This window comes from Myotis brandtii, unplaced genomic scaffold, assembly GCF_000412655.1.
Source record: "Myotis brandtii unplaced genomic scaffold, ASM41265v1 scaffold1814, whole genome shotgun sequence".
Classification (NCBI taxonomy): Eukaryota; Metazoa; Chordata; class Mammalia; order Chiroptera; family Vespertilionidae; genus Myotis; species Myotis brandtii.
This window is the reverse complement of record NW_005356728.1, coordinates 20,782-41,267: the sequence shown is the minus strand read 5'-3', so window position 1 is coordinate 41,267 and position 20,486 is coordinate 20,782. Positions and strand designations below refer to the sequence as shown.

At 51.1% G+C, this 20,486-nt stretch overlaps 2 protein-coding genes and 1 long non-coding RNA gene across 7 annotated transcripts; 1 reads left to right on the top strand and 2 right to left on the bottom strand.

Moving 5' to 3' along the window:
- The first annotated feature begins 1,055 nt into the window (after positions 1-1,055).
- On the top strand, positions 1,056-15,028 carry TMEM101 (transmembrane protein 101). 5 transcript variants are annotated; one of them, XM_014537726.1, is made up of 5 exons: positions 1,056-1,302; positions 11,375-11,718; positions 11,974-12,154; positions 12,944-13,090; positions 14,062-15,028. In XM_014537726.1, exons 2-5 carry the CDS (start codon positions 11,582-11,584, stop codon positions 14,368-14,370), a joined length of 774 nt encoding a protein of 257 aa, XP_014393212.1. In that variant the 5' UTR covers positions 1,056-1,302; positions 11,375-11,581; the 3' UTR covers positions 14,371-15,028. The 5 variants fall into 5 exon arrangements, with proteins under 5 accessions (XP_014393212.1, XP_014393213.1, XP_005863882.1 ...); XM_005863820.2 differs by lacking the exon at positions 1,056-1,302 and having other exon boundaries at positions 10,283-11,718; XM_014537729.1 differs by lacking the exon at positions 1,056-1,302 and having other exon boundaries at positions 10,285-11,484.
- LOC106725697 lies at positions 15,004-17,261 on the bottom strand. The gene is made up of 2 exons (XR_001361622.1): positions 16,709-17,261; positions 15,004-15,663 (listed from the first exon to the last, which is right to left on the bottom strand). It is a non-coding gene; the product is annotated as an uncharacterized LOC106725697 (long non-coding RNA).
- Positions 17,262-17,293: 32 nt separating this feature from the next.
- On the bottom strand, positions 17,294-20,462 carry NAGS (N-acetylglutamate synthase). Its single transcript, XM_005863883.2, has 6 exons — positions 20,165-20,462; positions 19,840-20,053; positions 19,423-19,603; positions 18,699-18,870; positions 18,420-18,602; positions 17,294-17,695 (listed from the first exon to the last, which is right to left on the bottom strand). The coding sequence occupies exons 1-6, from the start codon at positions 20,365-20,367 to the stop codon at positions 17,542-17,544; spliced, it is 1,107 nt and encodes a 368-aa protein (XP_005863945.2). The 5' UTR covers positions 20,368-20,462; the 3' UTR covers positions 17,294-17,541.
- Between the last annotated feature and the right edge of the window lie 24 nt (positions 20,463-20,486).

Below are 20,486 nucleotides of genomic sequence, written 5' to 3'. Positions count from 1 at the left end.
GCATCCAGGGTTGGGAGTTGTGGGTAAGTGGAGTAGCAGAATAAAGAGGCTGGGTACATGCATAAAACCATTTGAAGTACCATGTCTTTGAGTTAGTATGCACAGAAATGTAGACTTCTGGAGAAGGGAAAAGAGGCTTTGTAAGATCTAGAAAACCTAAGAGGTACGATTAAAGGAGTGAAAGTGATTAATGGGAAATAGCAAGCCCAGGGGGAAGCACTCTGTCTCATGTGTTATCACCGCCCTATCGGTCCCTGGAAGACAGTACTGTTTCTGGTAGGAAGCACTTTTGACTCTTGTTTTAGTTTATGAAGTCCTGTGTGGACACTTTAAGCAATTTAAGAGATAGAGTTAGTATGGTAGGAAGGACAGGCAGTGAGGTGTAGAAGAACAAGGGCTTTGGAGACAAATAATTGGGTTCACATCCTTACATCTTTTAAAAATATATATATATTAAAATTGATTTTTAGAGAGAGGAAAGGAGAGAAAGAAACATTGATGTGAGAAACATCAATCAGCTGCCTCTCACATGTTCCCAGATCAGAGATCGAACCCACAACCTTTGGATTACAGGATGACACCCCAACCAACTGAGCCACACTGGCCAGGGCTCACATCTTTATTTCCTCACTTTGACTGTAGATAAGTCATTTCACCCGTCTGAATCTTAAATATGGAACTAATACCCATCTCCTAGAATTGGTATTAAGGGTTAAATAAGATATTTAAAATGCCTAATTCTTAGAAGGTGCTGTGTAAATATTAATATAAATGTTAGGTTGGTCCTGGGATAGTTAAATCTGGAGATGAGATTGGATTAGATGATTTCCAGAGGCTTCAACTTGGTTTTAGAAGTCTGTTTAGATGGCATTTTAAGTAAGGCTAATATGTAAAAAACACACACACACATTTGGGCAGGGGTAGGGTAGGGGTGTCAGAGCCCTACCCTCTTGTCTCTCACAGATCTCATCCCCACCTCTTCCCTGGAGCCCCTGAGGAATTTCTTTGACTATAATTTGAAAACCACTCATTTTATAGGAAGAGCTCCACCTGGGTGAGGGACCTGTTGAGAGTACCACTGCTGCCTGTGGTGGCAGAGCTGGAACAAATCCGTGGGCTCTTACTATTGCTTTGTGAGTTTCCAAACTATCGGTATGTGTACTGCTCACATTGGTTTGCCAGGTTTAGGGTAGAACACAGAGGAGACAGGAGAGTGGCAGAAATTGCCCCCTAGTTTGAAAGAACATTGGACTGTTGAAGAGTGTGGTGCCGGAAATCTTCCATTTATGACGAAACATACAGGTAGTTTTGCACTGTCGTCTTGGCTTTGAGACATTCTTCTCCAAATACACACACACAGCTCTATACCCCAGCACCCGATTACCCCCTCATTGCCACATATGCCTTCACTGCTTTTCAGAGCATCCAGTTCCTTTGGTATAAACAGCCTTACCACACTGAGTTGATACAGTATTTGCCATGTAAGTTGAGTAGCTCATTACTGATTAGTGTTTAGAAAACATGAAGATTGCTCAAGCACTTCAATATTAGTTCAGGGGCTCTAACCTGGGAACCACTGATACAAGGTAAAGGTTCCTTGACATTTTTGAAGCTAAGAATGTGTGTGTCAAAATATGTTCTACCTGGCCCGTGTGCTCAGTGTTTAGAGCACCGACTCACAGCAGGGTCTCGAGAGTTTGATTCTTGTCAAGGGCACGTACCTGGGTTGCAGGTTTGATACCTGGCCCGGTTGAGGTGTGTGGGAGGCAGCCAATCAATGTGTCTGTCACATCCATGTTTCTCTTCCTTCTTCCACTCTCTAAAAAATTTCAATGGAAAAAATATCGTGGGGTGAAGATTAACCAAAAAAAAAAAAAAAAATCTCTTCTTAAGATATGCTGGTTAAGGAAGGAGTAGAGAGAGTTTTCAGTCATATACAGAAATAGAATCTACTGTCCTATTGACAGGATACTGTGGTGAGAATGTATAGTGTTAGAAGTTACAATGTACAAGATGTGTGGCAAGGTCATGTCATTTGGAAAATGATCATTGTTTACGTGGTGGGTTTGTTTTCCCATCATTGCTGCAGTCTGGGTACCAGAGAATTCCCTTTAAGTTCGAAACTTGAAATCATCAGTCCGTACCACGTAAACTTCAGGGGTTTAACACCATGAAGTACCTTACAGGTGAAAAAGGGGTGCTATTGGGCTGCCATCCACTGGTGATGGGCTGCTGCTGGGTTATAAAGTTTCAAAACAAGTTCATTTGTGTTCTTATATGGCTCATTACAGGAAAATTAGAAAATAAGGCAAAATTTTTTCATCTACCACCTAAGACATTGTTAACATATTTCATATCTTCTAGGTTCTAAGACAGTGGTTCTCAACCTTGGCTGCACATTAGAATCACCTGGGAATCTTTTTAAAATCCTGATTTCTGGGCCTCATCCTCCAGAAATCTGGTTTCTTTGTTATGGGGTGGGGCCACAAGAAACAGAATTTCTGGAGGATGAGGCCCAGAAATCAGGATTTTAAAAAGATTCCCAGGTGATTCTAATGTGCAGCCAAGGTTGAGAACCACTGTTCTAAGATGATGCTTCCTATCTCTTTTGTTATGTTTTATTGTTTAAGGTGTTACAAATAGTAGTATATATGTCTCCTTTTTTTCCCCCATTGACCTCCCCCCAGCTTACTATCTCTTGCATTGCTGAAAATGCAGTGCACTTCACAATGTCAGAAGAAACTTGTCAACTCATTCCTTCATTTCTAGCCCACAAGGTGCACTCTATAATCTGTTAGATGTTATATATAAAAGGTATGAGGCTGGGTGATCTCTGAGATTACTTCCTCAATAATTAGTTCTATCTTCTCCGTCTTATTCTGCAATGCCTTGCTTCAGAGTCACCTCTGAAGTCATCCTTAACAATTAAAATGGAAAGTGATTCCCGTAATTTTATATCATACTAGAGGCCCAATGCACGAAATTAGTGCAAGAATAGGCCTTCCTTCCCCTGGCTGGCGGCACTGGCTTCCCTCTGGCACCTGGAACCCAGGCTTCCCTCGCAGCCCTGGCTTCATCCGGAAGGATGTCCGGTCTAATTAGCATATTATGCTTTTATTATAGTTGTGGCATGTATGACTTGTAATATAGTTACTTGTTTAGGTTTATCTTTAGTGGCCTAATGGGGATTTTGAGACTCTAAGGCAAGGATTATGCCTTACACATTTTTGTATTATTCCCTATGACCCAGCCATTGAGATAAGAATGAAGGTAGAAGTTTGAAAGTCATCAGTTTAATAACTTGAGTTGCCTGAGCCACAGTAAAAAGTGATCCAGGACTGACTGGGTTTTGAAGAAAGCTTGAAGTCAGGTTTGGAAAGAGAACAGGAGACCAGTAAAAGACATGGGAGGGGATGGGAAGGGAAGTGCACCTCATTCCAGCCTGAGAAGCAGCGGGGCTTTCCCCCAGGTTTCTCCAGAGCAGATTTGGGCAACTGGGGCCAAGGCTGGTCAGAATGTGGCCTCTCTGTCCCATTTTCCTTTAATTTTTTCTTTCTTTTTTTAAAAAATATATATTTTTACTGATTTCAGAGAGGGAGAGATAGAAACATCAATGATGAGAGAGAATCATTGATGGGCTGCCTCCTGCTTGTCCCCTACTGGGGATCAAGTGTCCTTGACCAGAATCGAACCTGGGACCCTTCAGTCCGCAGGCTGATGCTCTATCCACTGAGCAAACCGGCGAGGGCTCTCTTTTTATTTTTATAAATATTATTGAAAGTATTACATATGTCCCCTCTTTTTTCCCCCATTGACCCCCTCCAGTCCACTCTTGACCCCCTTCCTTTAATTTTCAATTTTGTTGAAAAGTCTGAAGTGGAACAAAGTTTATTTCTGAACTGGTGAGATGAAGGTAAGGCATATTTCTAGTGACTTGAGTAACCTCTTCTCCCTTTTTCCCCAACTAATCATTCTGATGCTAATTCCAGCAGGTAGTCTTCAGTGGAGGGACTAACAAATGGTTTCTTTTTCTAACCTGGTCCCTTTTATTCTGGTCTCTGGCTTGAAGTAGTTGCTTATGCTTTAAGAAGGTGTGTGTACTGCTTTAAAGAGAATATTCTGGGATGGCCTCTGAGGTGTGATTTAAGCTGAAATTTGAAGAACAAGGTGCCTGCAGAGAGTGCTCAGATAGAAGGAACAGTAAGTGCTGAAGTTGAGGTTGACAGGAGCTTCGGATGTTTAGGAACTGCTAGAAGAAAGGTGGCTGAAGCGAAGTCAGGATGGAGCAGTGGGCAGGAGCCATTGTAGGGACTGGAATCTGCTCTTGGCACAGTGGGGAAGCTGTTGGAGGGTGTTAAGCTGTCAGGGATTTAATCTGATGTTAGGTGGCAACAGTGGAAGCAGGAAGACAGTTGTGTTAAGAGATGGTTGCAATATGTAGGCAGGAGATGGTAGTGACTGAAGTGATTTCAGGACTGATAGGTCTTGCTGATGTATTGGATGTGAGGGAAAGAGAAACGTAAGAATGACTTCGAGGTGGATGATGAACAATGGGAGAGGAAAAACCAAGAGTTCTGTTTTGCCATTTTGTCTTGCTAATGAAACACTGAAGAGCAGAAGGCAGCTGGATAATGAGCCTGGAATTCAGAGGAGAGGACTGGGCTAGAGCTAGACATTTAGTTGTTACCTTGTCATGAACTCCATGGAGATGGGGGATGAGATCTGTGGCCACAGTAGATATTTTGGCCTCTGATAGGAAGGAAGAAGACAGTAGTACAGTTGAAGGTGAGTTTGCACATTTAGCAGGGAGGTGAGGGTGAGGGAGGATGTGTCCTAAACACATAAGGAAGTACGTAAAATAGCTGAGTTCCCTTTAGAGGTGCGTGTTCATGCATTTAGGGTGCAGCCAACCAGGTGTCCATTGTGTGACTTGTGTTGAGTGACTTGGCTGAAGACACAGAAGGTGGATAGTTGGGTACAACCAGGGTGTTAATCAGGTCTGTATAGAGCAGTGGTTCTCAACCTTCTGGCCCTTTAAATACAGTTCCTCATGTTGTGACCCAACCATAAAATTATTTTCGTTGCTACTTCCTAACGTAACGTTGCTACTGTTATGAATCATCATGTAAATATCTGATATGCAGGATGGTCTTAGGCGACCCCTGTGAAAGGGTCGTTTGACCGCCAAAGGGGTCGCGACCCACAGGTTGAGAACCACTGGTATAGAGGGAGAAGGGATTTCAGCTGATGGTATTTGCAAGGGAGTAGTCACAGTGATAGACCCTTCATCCCTACAGATGGATGCTGTCATCAGACACTTCCATTTTTGTTCAGATTAGCCATTCTGAAAGTGTCTTGCTGTCATCCCCCCTGTACTGGCTACAGGAAAGATAGGCAGCCATGTAAATCCAGGAGTCAGTATGTGAAAGTGTGCAAAAATATAGGATCCTTCTAGTGCCAGGGCCAGCGCAGGTGTGGTATGGGAAGCTCAGACAAATGTCCCAGCACTTAGAGATGCCCGGGATCTTGGAGCTCATGTGAAATAGTCCAGCCTCCCAGTTGAGATATCTTTAGCTTCAGCCACAGACGGCCCCTGCTTGAGCACTTTGGTTGATGAGGATCTTACTGTTTTGAGAAACAACATGTGATAGCTGTATTGTGCCCATTTGTCCTCCAAGCAGCCCATTTCTAGAACTGCATGCAAGTACTTGCCCTTTAGGATGTTTCCTTTGTCTCGCAGCTCTTGGGTGAGGGTCAGAGGAGTTGCTACACTGGCAGAAATGACTGGGAACTGTCTTGTCTTCAGTTAAATGGCTTATTTTTAGCCAACTATTCCAGCCTATTAAGAGCTTTTTACAAATCTTGATTCTAAAATATACTAGTTATCCTTCCCAATGCTGTGTTAGTTCCAATTTTTATAAACTGTCTTCCAAAGGGATATCATGAAAGACTTTAATAAGCTCCAGATGTTTGTCTCTGACAACCATCCAGTAACCCTGTTAAAAAAGGAAATCAAGTTGTTTGAGAATCACTTATTTTTAATGAAGTCATGTGGGCACCTGGTGGTCATCATGTTTAGCTGACTAGTCAACATGTTCAATGAGCCCTTTTTGAATTTTGTTGTTAACACTTACTTGTCTGACTTGAAAATTGGAACTTGGGCTGAGCTCAAGTCTCTGGCAATCTTCTGTAATGTTTTCTCAAAGAATATTGGCAGTGATTCCTCAAGTTTTTCCAGTATAATTTGCTGAACCAGATACTTGAATTAATTCAGAGCAGCTCAGTTTGATCAACCAGAGGCTCAGATTCATATCCTAGGTTGGTGGTGGCTCAGCTGCTCTTGCCATTCAGGGGACAATCTGTAGACACTAGAGGCCCGATGCACGAAACTCGTGCAAGGGCCTTGGCCCTGCCCCCCCCCCCCCTTGGCTGGGCCTGATGCACGAAATTTGTGCAAGGGGCTCGGCCACCAGCAGGTGGGGTCCTCTCCTCTGTGGTAGCTGGGGGGCCTCTGCTGCCTCTGCCTCGGCCCCTGCCCGCTGCCGCTTTGTCCAGAAGGAAGGACATCTGGTCTAATTAGCATATGACGCGTTTATTATTATAGATGATTTCTTAGAGGGGTGTTTGGCTGGCATGCGGGACAGTGGCCCTGTCTTTGGGGCATTGTAGCTTAGTGGTTAGGAGCATGGCTGGATTCAGACAGGTGTGAGTTGTGTCAGATTTCATCTCTGCCACTAATTAGCAGTATGACTTTGCAACTTAGCTAACTTTGCCTAGCATCAGTTTCCTCATCTGTGAAATGAGTGTCTCGTTTGAGTATTAAATGAAGCCTTTAATGAGATGCTTGGCCTTGAGTAACCATCTCCTCCAAATGTCATTATTCTTTGAAGAATTTGCTGGGTGGAGCTAATGAGCACACTGGGGAACATAGAAAGTAATTTGTTTGGCCTCCTGGGCCCAGGTAGAAGCACTGGGTACAGACACCTGGCCCCAGAGCCTCTTTGTTTCAGAAGGAGATGCTGGGCTCTCTTTGAAAACCAGAGTTGAGTATTTTGATCTTTGAACTAGTGAGAACAAGAGAGCATGCCCTTCCTTTGCGTCTAGACAAGACTTAGGTGAATTATATAGAAGATGGCAGATTTATGAGGCAGGCAGTATAGAATGAGACACCTGGCTCCTTCCTGACTTGAGAGTGGGTTCCAAGGAGCCTCAAGCTGCTATTCTGATATGAAATAGAGCAGGGTGTGGGGTTCTAGGAGGGAGAAAGGGGAGGGGGTGGACCTATTCTTAGAACAACAGGGCAGGATATAAGACCACAAGGCCTTGGCGATTTCCTCAGCCTGTATCTCATCCCCACTCTCAGGCCTATGGCTTCCCTGAAAGCTAACCTCTCTACAGCTTTTGGGGGTGGGGCTCCGGCCTGAGGCCAAGAGGGCAGGTAACTAGAGCTGAGATTCTTTCCATTGCCATTCTTGGGCTGGGACTGCATTCAGCAGATGGTGGCAGGAATACAGGTGAGTGCCCTGGGTTTCTGAGGCCTGAGGCCTTGACAAGCTCAGTGGCTAGATTAGGCCAGGATCTAGCCAGGGCTCTACTCTGCAGGCAGGAGAAGGCATTTCTACTGGGACTGGATGGGAAATAAGGGAGGTGAACTGTGAAATTGGAGTGAAAAGGGGACCCGAAGGATTAAAAAGTCCATCTTCCCTGATAGCTTTTCATTCTAGTAGGAATAAGGGAATGAGCGTGGCTGGGGGTAGGGAGTCAGGATGCTGGGGTTTCCAGCTGAGATGACTTGCCGGAACCTAGGTAGGAGGTACAATCAGGGGACGGAGGGAAGATTCCTGGAGACCACGTTGGGGGGCCTGGAAAGTGAAAAGACCCCTGATGGTGTCTGCTTTTATTTTTCTCTCCTAGCGCCCATGCTTGCCCAGGGTTCTGGGTGGAGGAGTGAAGCATAAAGGTCTCAGCATCCATGAGCACCTGAGGCCATCCTCACCCCAGCCCCTCGTGGGGCAAGGACAGGGCAGGTGTGGCCATTCCTCCCATGGCTACAATAGTAGCATCAGCCTTGCTTGGGAATCTGGTGGCAGCATACCCAGTACCATGCACCTGGCTAGCCACTGAGTGGTGGACTGTGGAGGCCTCCACCTGCTCAGTCTCCCTCCCAGGCTTCCTGACAGTCTGGCTCTTGGAATTGAGCCACAATAATCCAGCTACCTGCCAGGCGGCTCCTTCCAGGGCCTGTGGGGACTGCAAGTGCTGCTGCTTTCTCACAATGTCCTATGGTATCTGGCTGGTAGAGCACTGGGTGGCCTGGGTTTTTCTGGAGCAGCTGGATGTCAGCTACAACCAGCTGGTCCACCTGTCCATGGACTTCTCAGCCACCCTGGGCTCTGCTCCGCCTACACCTCGCACAACCTGCTTGCCAACGTGGACCCCTGCAGCCTGTGGGGCCTGGGAAACCTGGAACAGCTTGACCTGAGCCACAGCCTGGCCACAGTTTGGGGGCCACTTCTGCCTACACTGGCTCTTGCTCACTGGGAACCAGCTGCAGCAAGTTGGGGATGTGGCCCTGGCCACCATGCCAGGCCTGGAGGTCCTCTGGCTGGTAATGACATCAGCAAGCTAGAGGCTGAGGCCTTTGCAGCTCTGTGCATGCTGGGCCTCCTTTCTCTAGTAGGCAACAGCACCTCGAATTTAAGATGATGGCGGGCATCCGGACAGCGTGCACACGGCTGCTGCTGGCCAATAATCTCTGCAGCAGGCTTTCCAGAAGCTGGGCCATCTGTGGCACTTGTATGTGGCCAACCTGGGCAGTGTGACTTGTGCTGGACCTGGGAGGCTGTAGGGGGCATAGCTGAGTAGTGTGGAGGCCTGGCTTTGCTTATCTGAGACAGTTACTGTGCTGGGTATCATAGGCACCATGCTAGTCACCATGGTGCTGTGGTCATGGCCGAGGGCAAGTGCAGGAGGGGGTTCCCCAGAGGAACAGGGAAGCCCTCTGGAGAGGTAGGGTGTGCTCTAGAGGGAAGCGGAGGCAGCTGGATTGGGGAGGGCAGGTGGACCGAGGAGAAGGAATGTTCCTCAGAAGTCTTAGGGGCTGTTGTCTGTCCAGGTAGGGGTGGAGGGAGGAAGGACAAATGGCTATGTTCATCTCAGGTCTTAGAACCCCACTACTCACTTACTTACCACTTCTGACCTAGCACAAATGCCAGCATCTTTCCTAGCCCTATAAAGAGGGACTTGGCCTCCAGCCCTCAGTACCCCTCTGGGGAGAAAGCAATAAAAGATAGAGACTGAACACCAGAGGGAATTGGGATGGGATGGGTAACAAGGGAAAAAACTTCATTAATCCTATTCTCCTTTATACATGTCCCTGCCGTCTGTTTTGGGGGACTTAATCGGAAGGTGTGGTCTGGGGTAGGGGACTGTTCCAGGTGCAGGCTCCTAAAACTATTCATGGACATGTATGATCCCATTTCCAGTCCTCAATACCTTAGCTCCTTCCCAAGGTTGTGTATCTTGTCCCATTTGAATCAGGGATGGGTGAGGAGATTAGGAAATAAAGTCCATTGGAAAGTTTATTCTGTACTACGTGCTTGTGTTATGGTGATGAAAACTTTCTCATGTAGTTGTCACTGGTGGGCAGGGAAGGTAGGCAAAATGACTTTTGTTGTTAATCCTCACCCGAGGATATTTTTTCCATTGGTTTTTAGACAGAGTGGAAGGGGGGCGGAGGAGACAGAGAGAGACACCCATTGGTTGCCTCCTGCTCTTGCCCCAACTAAAGTCTGTAACTGAGGTACGTGCCCTTGACCGGAATCTAACCTGCTACCGCTCCAACCACTGAGCAACCCAGCTAGAGCCAAAATGACCTTTAATCCAGGCTTTTTCTCATTCCTCTCACCTGGAGACCCTACCTCCCCACCCTCTGCCCCCACCATACACCTACATAATTCCATTCCCTAGGATTTTTTTGTTTGTTTGTTTTTGTTTTTTGCATGTATATATCCCTCTCTCACATTCTAACATACCCAGACTTTATCCTAGTGACTTTGTAAAAAGTTAAATATGAAAAAGTGTTTGTAGTCTAGCTTTTACTGGCTGATCAGAAGTTTTTATTTTTTTAATAGAATTTTATTGATTTCAGTGTGGAAGGGAGAAGGAGAGAGAGATAGAAACATCAATGATGAGAGAGAATAATTGATCGGCGACCTCCTGCACGCCCTGCACTGGAGACCGAACCCACAACCCAGGCATGTGCCCTGATCAGAATCGAACTGTGACCTCCTGGTTCATAAGGCGACCCTCAGCCACTGAGCCACGCCTGCTGGGCTAATGGGACATTTTTAATTCACATGATCAGAATGCTGTTTGGACATGAGGCCCCTTTTCCCCCAAGGGAACTAGAAACAGACCTGAATTAAATGGCCTAGTGGGAGTGCTTATAGAATCTTAACTTCAGTATTGGAAGATAAATTTATATTGTAGGGTGGTGGGTGGGGTGCAGGAAGCTATGCGGGGGCAGCTTTGTGGTGGCAATGCCAGAATGCCCAGAACTTTTGCCCATTTATTTATCCAACAAATAGTTACTAAGTACCTACGATGAATAGGATAGTGGCAACATCTTTAGTTCACTTTATTCAGCACATACGTCCTGAATGCATTTTGTATTCTAGGGCCTGCGAATATAGTAGTAAACAGACACCAGACACTGTCCTTGGCCTGGAGCTAACCCCTCCTCTTTGTTTGACATAGACCTTCATTTCATGTAGCTCCCTAGTGTTAATCTAATCATTAACAGAAGAATTACAGATACATAATTGCCTGTGTGCCAAGTGATTCAAAGGAAGGGTGCCTGATGAGACCAAAGGAGAAGTGGGGGAGACCAGTTGGAAACCTGCTGCAGTTAAACCTACAAAAGATGGCAGTTTGGGCTAGATTGGGAGTGTGGCAATTGAAGAATATGGACTGATAGTGAGATGTCCCATATATACACCTCAGATCTCTCTTAGGGGACGTAAGAAAGGCAGACCAAGACCATACTTCTCTACAGGTAACTTTGGAGAACCCCTTACTTTGAATTTAAACAAAAGCAGAGGATTTCCTCAGGCTTGCGTATGCACAGCATTTACTGAGCTCCTATTATGTGCTAGCACCAACACGGTCACATTTAAACCTCACAGCAACCCTAAAGTAGAAGTCATTTCTATCTCACAGATGAATCTTGGGAAGTACAGCCAATATGCCCTAAGTAACAGGGTTGGAGTTAGGATCTAGCTGCATTCCAAGACTAGTTCGCTTCATTAAGTTTATGACTCAAGGCTTCCCACTGTTCCTTCCTTTAGTCTAGTTTTCAATTTTGCATCTACAGAGAGGGGGCCGTAAGCCTCCATGGGCAGAGGGAATGGCTGAACTCTGTTGCTAGAACATCTCCTTCGGTCCAGAACTACAGGACGAGAGCCTTGTTTCCCAACGGAAGAGGTAAAAGCAAACCCCGCGAGACCGGAAGTTGCGTGTCGCACCCCCGCGCCGGCCTCCCAGACCCGGTTGAGGCCGCGGCGGACTGCCCTTCCCCAAGATGGTGTCGAAGGTGGGTTCGCGACGGTGGCTACTGCAGCTGCTCATGCAGTTGGGCTCGGTGTTGCTCACACGCTGCCCCTTCTGGGGCTGCTTCAGTCAGCTCATGCTGTACGCCGAGAGGGCCGAGGCGCGCCGGTGAGCGGGCCCCCGCGGTGGGAGGCTGCGGTGAGGTGGGGAAGGAGTTGGGCCTGGGGCTGGGAGGACCTGGGATCTCAGACTGTTAGGGGCTCTGGTCCGGAGCACGGTGGACATTGAGCGTAGTGCGGGGGTCACGGCCATGAGCGGGGTCTCCGGTTTGGAGGAGCGGTGGAGCTGGCGGGAAGTCAGGGGGGCTCCAGGCTCTTCTCCCCTCTTCATTCTGACTCTTTGCTTGCCCCTCCCGGCTTGCAGGAAGCCCGACATACCAGTGCCCTACCTGTACTTCGACATGGGGGCGGCCGTGCTGTGCGCCAGCTTCATGTCCTTCGGGGTGAAGCGGCGCTGGTTCGCGCTGGGGGCCGCCCTGCAGCTGGCCGTCAGCACCTCCGCCGCCTACGTTGGGGGCTACGTCCACTACGGGGACTGGCTGAAGGTGAGCGGCCGGCCTGCGGAGGACTTGGCGGGGGTGATGGGGAGCCTTGGGCGTGCGGGGGTTTTACAGACTGCAATGGACGGACCTGAGAGACCCCACACACCTTCCTTCCAGAGTGTGGGAGCTGAGGTCCACGGATGGGAAACAGACTTACCCCAAGTCACACCACAGTTACCATCGCAGGTGGAGCCAGGACTAGCTCACCTGGTTTCCAGGACCCTTTAAACCGTTAGTTTAGTAATCTCGGACTCAGAGGGCTAAAGGAACCTTGGAGGTGTCTGTTCCAAAGATGTAATTTTGTGAAATTTAAGTAATCCTAGTGCAGCACATAAGCCTGTAAATGCCAGAACCCCTGCCAGGCATTGTGGGCTTGGAGAGAGGCCTGGACAAAGGCACTGCCCTTAAGGAAGGCTGTCTGTCCAGGAGGGGAGGCAGCTGTGTGAGTGGCTACAGGAAAGTGAGATCAATGGGTTTTTTATGGAATAGACTACTAAATAGCAGAAAGAACATGGGGATTCTGGGCTGCAGGCCTGGGGGTGGGAAGGGGACAACACTTGGTAACTGGGTTCTGCCACTTTCTGTAGGATCTTGAACAATTTAATTAAACTTTGGGCCACTTCTGATAAAAAGAATTATCTGTTTCTGCTGTACCTGCCCACCACTCTTGGAAATGGTAAGAGGGTTCATCACATGGAAGGGAATGTATAGAGAGGAAGTTCTGTGCTCTGTGCAGTCAGGAAATATGTGGCAGTTGCAGTTCCTGACTGGGGTCCCCTTGCCTTGGCCTAGGTCCGAATGTACTCACGCACAGTTGCCATCATTGGCGGATTCCTTGTGCTGGCTAGCGGTGCTGGGGAGCTCTACCGTCGGAAACCCCGCAGCCGTTCCCTCCAGTCCACGGGCCAGGTCTTCCTGGGCATCTACCTCATCTGTGTGGTAGGTTTTGGGACTGTTGGCTGGAGGTGCTTGACTGGGAGTAAAATGTGAGCCCATGCTTGGCAGAACTCAGGGAGGTGGGCCTGTAGATCCTGATGGCCATGCCTCAGAGGCCCTCCAAGGGCCTGAGACCTGGCCAGTATTCTTCCAATATTACAGCCACCAGGGGGAGAAAAGATTGAATTGGCCATTCACTCCCAAGCCTGAGAGGCAGGAGAACAAGATGGATTGTTCCTCTCAGCTCCAGCTCTAGAGGACTGGGAGAGGAGACAAAGGAGAGGTTTGATGGGTTCAGGCAGCAGCTGGGACTGTGCCACTTAGAACTGATGGGGATTGAATTAAAAAAAAAAAAAAGCCTGGGTCAGCTGGCTCGGTTGGAGTGCTGTCCTGTACACCAAAAAGGTGCGGGTTCAATTCCCAGTCAGGCACTTACCTAGGTTGTAGGTTTGATCCCCTGTCGAGGCATGTATGGGAGGCAACCAATTGATGTTTTTCTCTCAGATCGATGTTTCTCTCCCTTCCTCTCTCTCTCAAATCAGTAAATAAATCCTCAGCTGAGGATTTAAAAGAAAAAGAACTGATGGGGGATGCCTAGTTAGCCAATTATGGTCGTCCCTAGTACCCTTAAGGGAGGCCAGTGTGGATGGGGACATGAACAGGCCCCAGGCCCCAGGCTCCTTGCCCTCCTCTTAGTTACTGGGCACCATATTCCAGTGCAGAGCTCTGGATTCAGAGGTGAGAGCCCCGGCTATCTTCTAAGCTCCCCGAGATAGGAAATACATAGACCTTAATGTCATGTAGCTCCCTAGTCTGATGGGGAGATGTAGGTCCCACTTTCAGAGAGCCCCAAGTCTGAGAGAGAGGAGTCAGAAGCCCACCTTGCGGAGGCTGACTTGCAGGTGCCATCTCGGGTGGGCTTCCGACAGGCTCCTCAGCTTGTTGGACAGTCTTAAAAGATGGTTTGTCTCTAGGCCTACTCACTGCAGCACAGCAAGGAGGACCGGCTGGCATATCTGAACCATCTACCTGGAGGGGAGCTCATGGTCCAGCTGTTCTTCCTACTGTATGGCATCCTGGCCCTCGCCTTCCTGTCTGGCTACTACGTGACCCTGGCTGCCCAGATCCTGACTGTACTGCTACCCCCGGTCATGCTGCTCATTGACGGCAATGTTGCCTACTGGCACAACACACGGCGTGTTGAGTTCTGGAACCAGATGAAGCTCCTTGGAGAGAGTGTGGGCATCTTTGGGGCCGCTGTCATCCTAGCCACTGATGGCTGAGTTGCACTGGGAGAAGCTGAAATGGGTGCAGGGAGCCGCTGAGGGTCACCCTACCTTTCTTGCTGGCCCAGTTATGTTTATTTATGCTTTTTGGTCTGTTTGTTTGATTCTTTGCTCTGTGTGTATGTGGGTGTGTTGGTAAGAGACAGGTCTGTTCCCCAATTCCTGGGCTCAGCCCTTGATGGGGGAGCCCTCATGATGATGCCTTACAGGGTTTTTCTCCATTTGTTAGGAGGAGAGCTGAGGCCAGAGAAGAGAGTAAGGCAGCACTAGGGTAGGGGTACTGGGTGTGGGAGACAGGAAGGAAGACCTAAGAACTGGAAGAGAGCAAAAGTGAAAAATTCCTTTTGAACTGGCAGATGCAGCTAGGCTATGCGAACAAGTATGCGCGCTGACAAGTGGATCAGGCCCTGGAGGAGCAGAGGGGCTGGTCGCCACAGAAGTCACATGGGTTCTCAGGATGTGCCAGGGGCAGAAACAACACTAGTTTGAGAGCAGAGCAGGCCACAGTCTACTCGGGTGTGAAGGGGTGGGGCAAGCAGCGGCCAACTTTCCGCGCCCTGCCTTCTGTTTCCAGCTCCATGGATGGCCTGGTGGGGTGAGTGCCCTCCCAAACACCAGACCACACAGTCCTCCAAAAATAAACATTTTATACAGACATTTGGCTTTGCTTCTCCGTTCTCCCCACGGGACACTTTGCCATTGGCTGGGATTGATCTTGGGTTTCTTGAAAGAACATATCTGGTTAAGCTCCATCAAGGCCCTGCAGTAATCTTGCCCCTATTCTGAGAGTTCCCACAGTCCTTTGGCTCTCTTCAAGGATCTCATCCCCCCTGTAGTATATTCTTTTAACCTCTCACCTCAATCCTTATTGTAGCTTATTTTTCCTCCGCATTTGATGTCAGCTGTTTTTGAATAAATCCTTAGAGCAACCTTGAGGGGGAGAACTAACATTAAGTGTCCACTGTGAGGCCAAGGGATTTACATTTTACAGATAGGGAAATGGAGACTCAGAGAAGGTCAGCAGCTCGCCTCAAGCCACAGGGCAAACCCAGCCACAGAGCTGGATTGCAGGTCAGGCTGTGTGATGCCATCGCCCAGATGTGTACTGAACATCACCCTTCTGAGGGAAGACGGGCTGCTCTTGGGGTTTGGTTCTCAGTCCCTGCTGTGCTATGGTGGCCTCTTAATGGGCCCTCTCCCTACTCATCCATGCACCTCCTGGCAGAAGGTAGTCCCAGCAACCAGAGTGGTACCTGGAACATCATGGGGGTCAAAAATATTCAATGAAACCTCCAGCTTTGCCTGTCTGCTCCCACAAAGATGGGGACACCACCTCTAGGGGGCTGCAGGGGTTCTATGCCCTGCCTGAAAGGGAGCTGGGACTGCTGTCGGTCTGGTCTGTGGAATGGAGGATGTTCCCCAACTTAGGAATAGGGGAGCCCCTCGGGGTTGCATTGAGGGACATGGGGGGCTGGTCGCCACAGAAGTCACATGGGTTCTCAGGATGTGCCAGGGGCAGAAATAACACTAGTTTGAGAGCAGAGCAGGCCACAGTCTACTCGGGTGTGAAGGGGTGGGGTAGGCAGCGGCCAACTCCGCTTCCTGCCTTCTGTTTCCAGCTCCATGGATGGCCTGGTGGGGTGAGTGCCCTCCCAAACACCAGACCACACAGTCCTCCAAAAATAAACATTTTATACAGACATTTGGCTTTGCTTCTCCGTTCTCCCCACGGGACACTTTGCCATTGGCTGGGATTGATCTTGGGTTTCTTGAAAGAACATATCTGGTTAAGCTCCATCAAGGCCCTGCAGTAATCTTGCCCCTGTTCTGAGAGTTCCCACAGTCCTTTGGCTCTCTTCAAGGATCTCATCCCCCCTGTAGTATATTCTTTTAACCTCTCACCTCAATCCTTATTGTAGCTTATTTTTCCTCCGCATTTGATGTCAGCTGTTTTTGAATAAATCCTTAGAGCAACCTTGAGGGGGAGAACTAACATTAAGTGTCCACTGTGAGGCCAAGGGATTTACATTTTACAGATAGGGAAATGGAGACTCAGAGAAGGTCAGCAGCTCGCCTCAAGCCACAGGGCAAACCCAGCCACAGAGCTGGATTGCAGGTCAGGCTGTGTGATGCCATCGCCCAGATGTGTACTGATGAACACCCTTCTGAGGGACGACGGGCTGCTCTTGGGGTTTGGTTCTCAGTCCCTGCTGTGCTATGGTGGCCTCTTAATGGGCCCTCTCCCTACTCATCCATGCACCTCCTGGCAGAAGGTAGTCCCAGCAACCAGTGTGGTACCTGGAACATCATGGGCGTCAAAAATATTCAATGAAACCTCCAGCTTTGGGCTACTGCCTGTCTGCTCCCACAAAGATGGGGACACAGCCTCTAGGGGGCTGCAGGCGTTCTGTGCCCTGCCTGAAAGGGAGCTGGGACTGCTGTCGGTCTGGTCTGTGGAATGGAGGATGTTCCCCAACTTAGGAATAGGGGAGCCCCTCGGGGTTGCATTGAGGGACACGGTGGCAGCATTCATCGTGGGGGCCCTCCATCTCATTTAGCTCCTCTGCTCTCTCTAGAAGTCCCCTGGTTCCCCAGCCCGCAAAATCTTGCTCCCAGAGAGCCACTGCTCCTTTCAAGTGTGAGCTGACTCTGAGACAAGTATTTTCATTTTAATCAAGGCCTCCTGAAAAGTTGCAACACCCAAAGGAATGAAAATGAGTGGTAGAAGATCAGGCAGACAGGGCCTCTGTGCTGTGTTTTGGGCGAGGAAGCCTCAAAACACAGCACAGAAGCCACAGAAACTGACCTACTCTAAAGTTTAGCCCTGAGTAGAGCCCGGGAAGGCAACCCCTCCCCTACCCCCCAGATCCCTAGACTCTGGTGGTGGCTTTCGAAGGCAACCCCTCCCCTACCCCCCAGATCCCTAGACTGAAAATCGAAGGCCATCTGGTGGTGGCTTTGGAGCAAGTGGAGGTCTTGGATGGACTCTTCCTGTGCTTGTCCCCCTTGCCTCCCGCCTCAGGCAGAGTCGAGGAGGGGCTGCTTCCTCCTCCAGATCACTCCGCCAACAAACCTGGTCCAGCCTGTGGCTGCCTGGAGTCACCTCTAGCAGACATGGCTTTTGGTCCACCCTGGCTGTCCCAGGGCCTGCAGGGCTGGTGGTGAGGGTCAGCTGCCTGGGTCAGACGCTGGCTTGCAAAAGGAGTCCGGCAGCCCCTTGGCATGGTTGACCAGCTCATAGGAGTCTCGGATATCAGCCAGGCCAAACCAGAAGAAGATCCACTGCTTGTTGGAAAAGCTGCCATCACAGTGCTTGAAGTACCTGGTGGTGGTGGTGGGAGCTTTTAGTGCCAGGCCAGTGCTCATTTCTCACTGGTTCATTTACTGAGGACCTCCTACATGCCAGACACCCTGCTGGGACTTGCGGTCTGTTACCTGATTTTATCCTCAGCAGCTAAGGGCCTGGTGGTGTGCTTTCACAGGGAAGCAGCCAAGGCTCAGAGGAGCGGGGTAGCTTGCCAGAGTCTCACAGCGAGGGCGAGCATGAGGACACCCCTTGCTCTCTCCACACTGCCTTGGCTGTGCAGCCAGGGAAGAGGTTCTGTTCACCACTTGGTGCCCACAGAGCAGAGTAATGGGGAGTGAGGGGAGAGTTGCTGAAGGAAAGAGAGGAGTGGGGTTCTGCTGGGCCTGAGGTCCGAGTGGGCAATTGGGCCTGGAGTAGAGCCTGAATGATCAGAATTTCTCAGGACCCTGGGAGAGATGGGGGTGGGGGAGGGGCTGTCACTTGCTTCCAGGAATCCACTGTTGCAGGGCGGGGTGGAAGGGGGGTTGTTCTGTGTCCTCTGCCTGGGAGGAAATCTCAGGCTCCCTGTGTGGTCCTGGAAAGTGGGCCGCAGTGGGCGGGGCCTTTCCCTGGGGAAGGACAGCTAGTGAAAGAAGGGGCCGCCTCGCCTTCCTGCCTGGTGGACCCGGGGTGTGGCTGGCGAGGGCTGGTGAGGGAGGGGGTTGGTGCCCAGCTCCGGGCTGGGAGGGGCAGAACCTACCAGGGATTGATGGGGTTCGTGACTCTGGAGCGCCAGAAAAGCGTCTGCAGGTCCCGCCGCAGACACTCCCACAGCATCTGGCCGGAGCCTTGGCCCTGGCGGCTGGAGTTCACCACGAACTTGTCCAGATACGGGGTGCCCCCCAGTACGGGCTCCGTGGTCAGGATGGCGGCAGCGTTGTACCTGGCGCAGCGGGGAAAGTCAGGCTGGGACTTCTCCTTGGTCCGAAGGGCCGGGCTGTGTCCCGGGGCCTCTGCCCTCTGGGGCCCCCAGGCTCACCCCTCGGAGACGTAGACAGAGTGCAGCCGCGGGCGCAGCGAGGCCAGGTAGTCCTCGCGGAGCTTCTTGCCGAAGCTGGTGTTGACCAGGTTCACCAGGCGGCCCTGGTCCAGGCTGTCCAGGCTGCGCACTCGCAGCAACCGCTCCGCGTTCTTGAAGAGGGTCCCGGACCCTGGGGTGGGACGAAGGAGGAGGGGTTAGCTCAGCCCGAGAGCGAGGTCTCATCCACTCCGTTGGGGCAGCCTGGGGGGCTCCAGACAGGACGGGGGCGGATGGGACAATCTCCCGCTTTGGGAGACCGCCCCGGCGAAATGCGTTCAGTGGTCTGCATAGATTTGAAGGTGATTTTCTCCCAGGGAAATGCATTTCCCAGGCTGATTGTCCCTGCAGTTCAGCCCACGGCCTGGAGTCCCACCTACTTCACCTAGTCCCGCCTCCGCCCCGCCCACCCTCCTAGTCCGGTCCATTCCCCTTCGTGTTGCCCTCCAAGCTCCGCCCTCTACGGAGTTGCCACACTCTCCCAAGTCACGCCCATCTCTCTGGTTCCACTCAACTTCCCGCTCATTCTCCCGCACCTGGCTGACCTCCGCCAAGTTCCGCCAGAGCTGAGAGCCTGTGCCGAGGAGTCCCCTGCGGCCTGCTTCGCCCACCCCGGGGGCCTGCGCTCACTCCCGGGGCCCAGCCCTCTCTTGCTCGCCCCCCACCCCCTTGCTGCTGCCTTTACCCTTGTTGCTGAAGAGCTCGGTGAGCAGCGTGCTGGCAGCAGTGATGGCGGCCGAGGAGTGGTGGGGCAGGCGGCTGAGCACCTCCACGATGAGCCGAATCTGCTGCCGCTCCTTGGCGCTCACCCACTCCGCACTGGTCACCAGGTCCAGGTCAGCGGGCAGATTCACGTTACTCAGGACCTGCGTCGGGGCTAGGAATTGAGCCTCCGACCCGCAACCGGCCATGGACCACCCTGCCCCAGGGACCTCTTCTCGCTGACCCCTTTACCCTCACCACCTCCCAGAATCCTTGGCCAGCGAGGGCTCAAATCTGGGCCCCATGCCGGGCTGAGCCCCTCCCGGACCCTCCACTCTCGGCTTGAGGGGGCTCAGCGAGGCCAGCAGTCGTGGGTGAAGCCTGAAGGAAGGGGACACACCTTGTGGCTGCTGTCCCGCAGGCCGCCTGTGTTGTTGAGGAAGATGATTTTGGTGGGCTGCAGCTCCTTGGCCAGGGCGGCCGTCACCTCCAGCGAGTCCAGGAGCACGGAGCGGCGCGCGGCTGTCTCCCCAATGGGGCACAGGATGGGGATGCTGCCCGACTCCAGGCACCACTGCAGCAGGTCGGTCTCCACCGAGATGGTGCCCCCATAGCTGTGGGCCAGACGTGGTGTTCAAGAGGGCCTCCTCCAGGCCCGCTGGGCTGGGGCCGAGCAGACGGGCCATGTGATCTGAGCACTAAGGGGCAGGCAGGGCTGCACTGACCTAGCGTGAGGGGCTGGCTCAGCCGCGCTCAGCACCGACCCGCCACCAAAAAAAGGCACAGCTGTCGCCGCGTTTTGCCGGAGCGCGTCCACCAGCACCTTGCAGCTCTGAGCAAGCTGTGCCTTGGCCTCCCAGAAGGAAAGACAGCCAGAGGGCGCTGTGGGAGCCGGCAGCCCCAGCACCACCAGCGGCTTCATGTCCATGCGCTGCAGGAAGGCCAGTGCGAAGGCCAGGCTGGATACGCCCTGCTGGCACTTGAGCACCTCCTCGTCCACCTGCGGAGGAGCGGGCGGTCAGAGAGCCGCACTGGCCGGGCTCCTGC

What these genes read in the sequence shown, in the direction of transcription:
- TMEM101 (XM_014537726.1), top strand. Translation starts at nt 11,582, where the DNA reads ATGGTGTCGAAGGTGGGTTCGCGACGGTGGCTACTGCAGCTGCTCATG. An exon ending in GAGAGGGCCGAGGCGCGCCG is followed by an intron (nt 11,719 to 11,973) that starts GTGAGCGGGCCC and finishes CCCGGCTTGCAG; the next exon opens with GAAGCCCGACATACCAGTGC. An exon ending in ACTACGGGGACTGGCTGAAG is followed by an intron (nt 12,155 to 12,943) that starts GTGAGCGGCCGG and finishes GCCTTGGCCTAG; the next exon opens with GTCCGAATGTACTCACGCAC.
- NAGS (XM_005863883.2), bottom strand. Translation starts at nt 20,367, where the DNA reads ATGGACATGAAGCCGCTGGTGGTGCTGGGGCTGCCGGCTCCCACAGCG. An exon ending in GAGCCAGCCCCTCACGCTAG is followed by an intron (nt 20,054 to 20,164) that starts GTCAGTGCAGCC and finishes TCTGGCCCACAG; the next exon opens with CTATGGGGGCACCATCTCGG. An exon ending in TGCGGGACAGCAGCCACAAG is followed by an intron (nt 19,604 to 19,839) that starts GTGTGTCCCCTT and finishes GCCCCGACGCAG; the next exon opens with GTCCTGAGTAACGTGAATCT.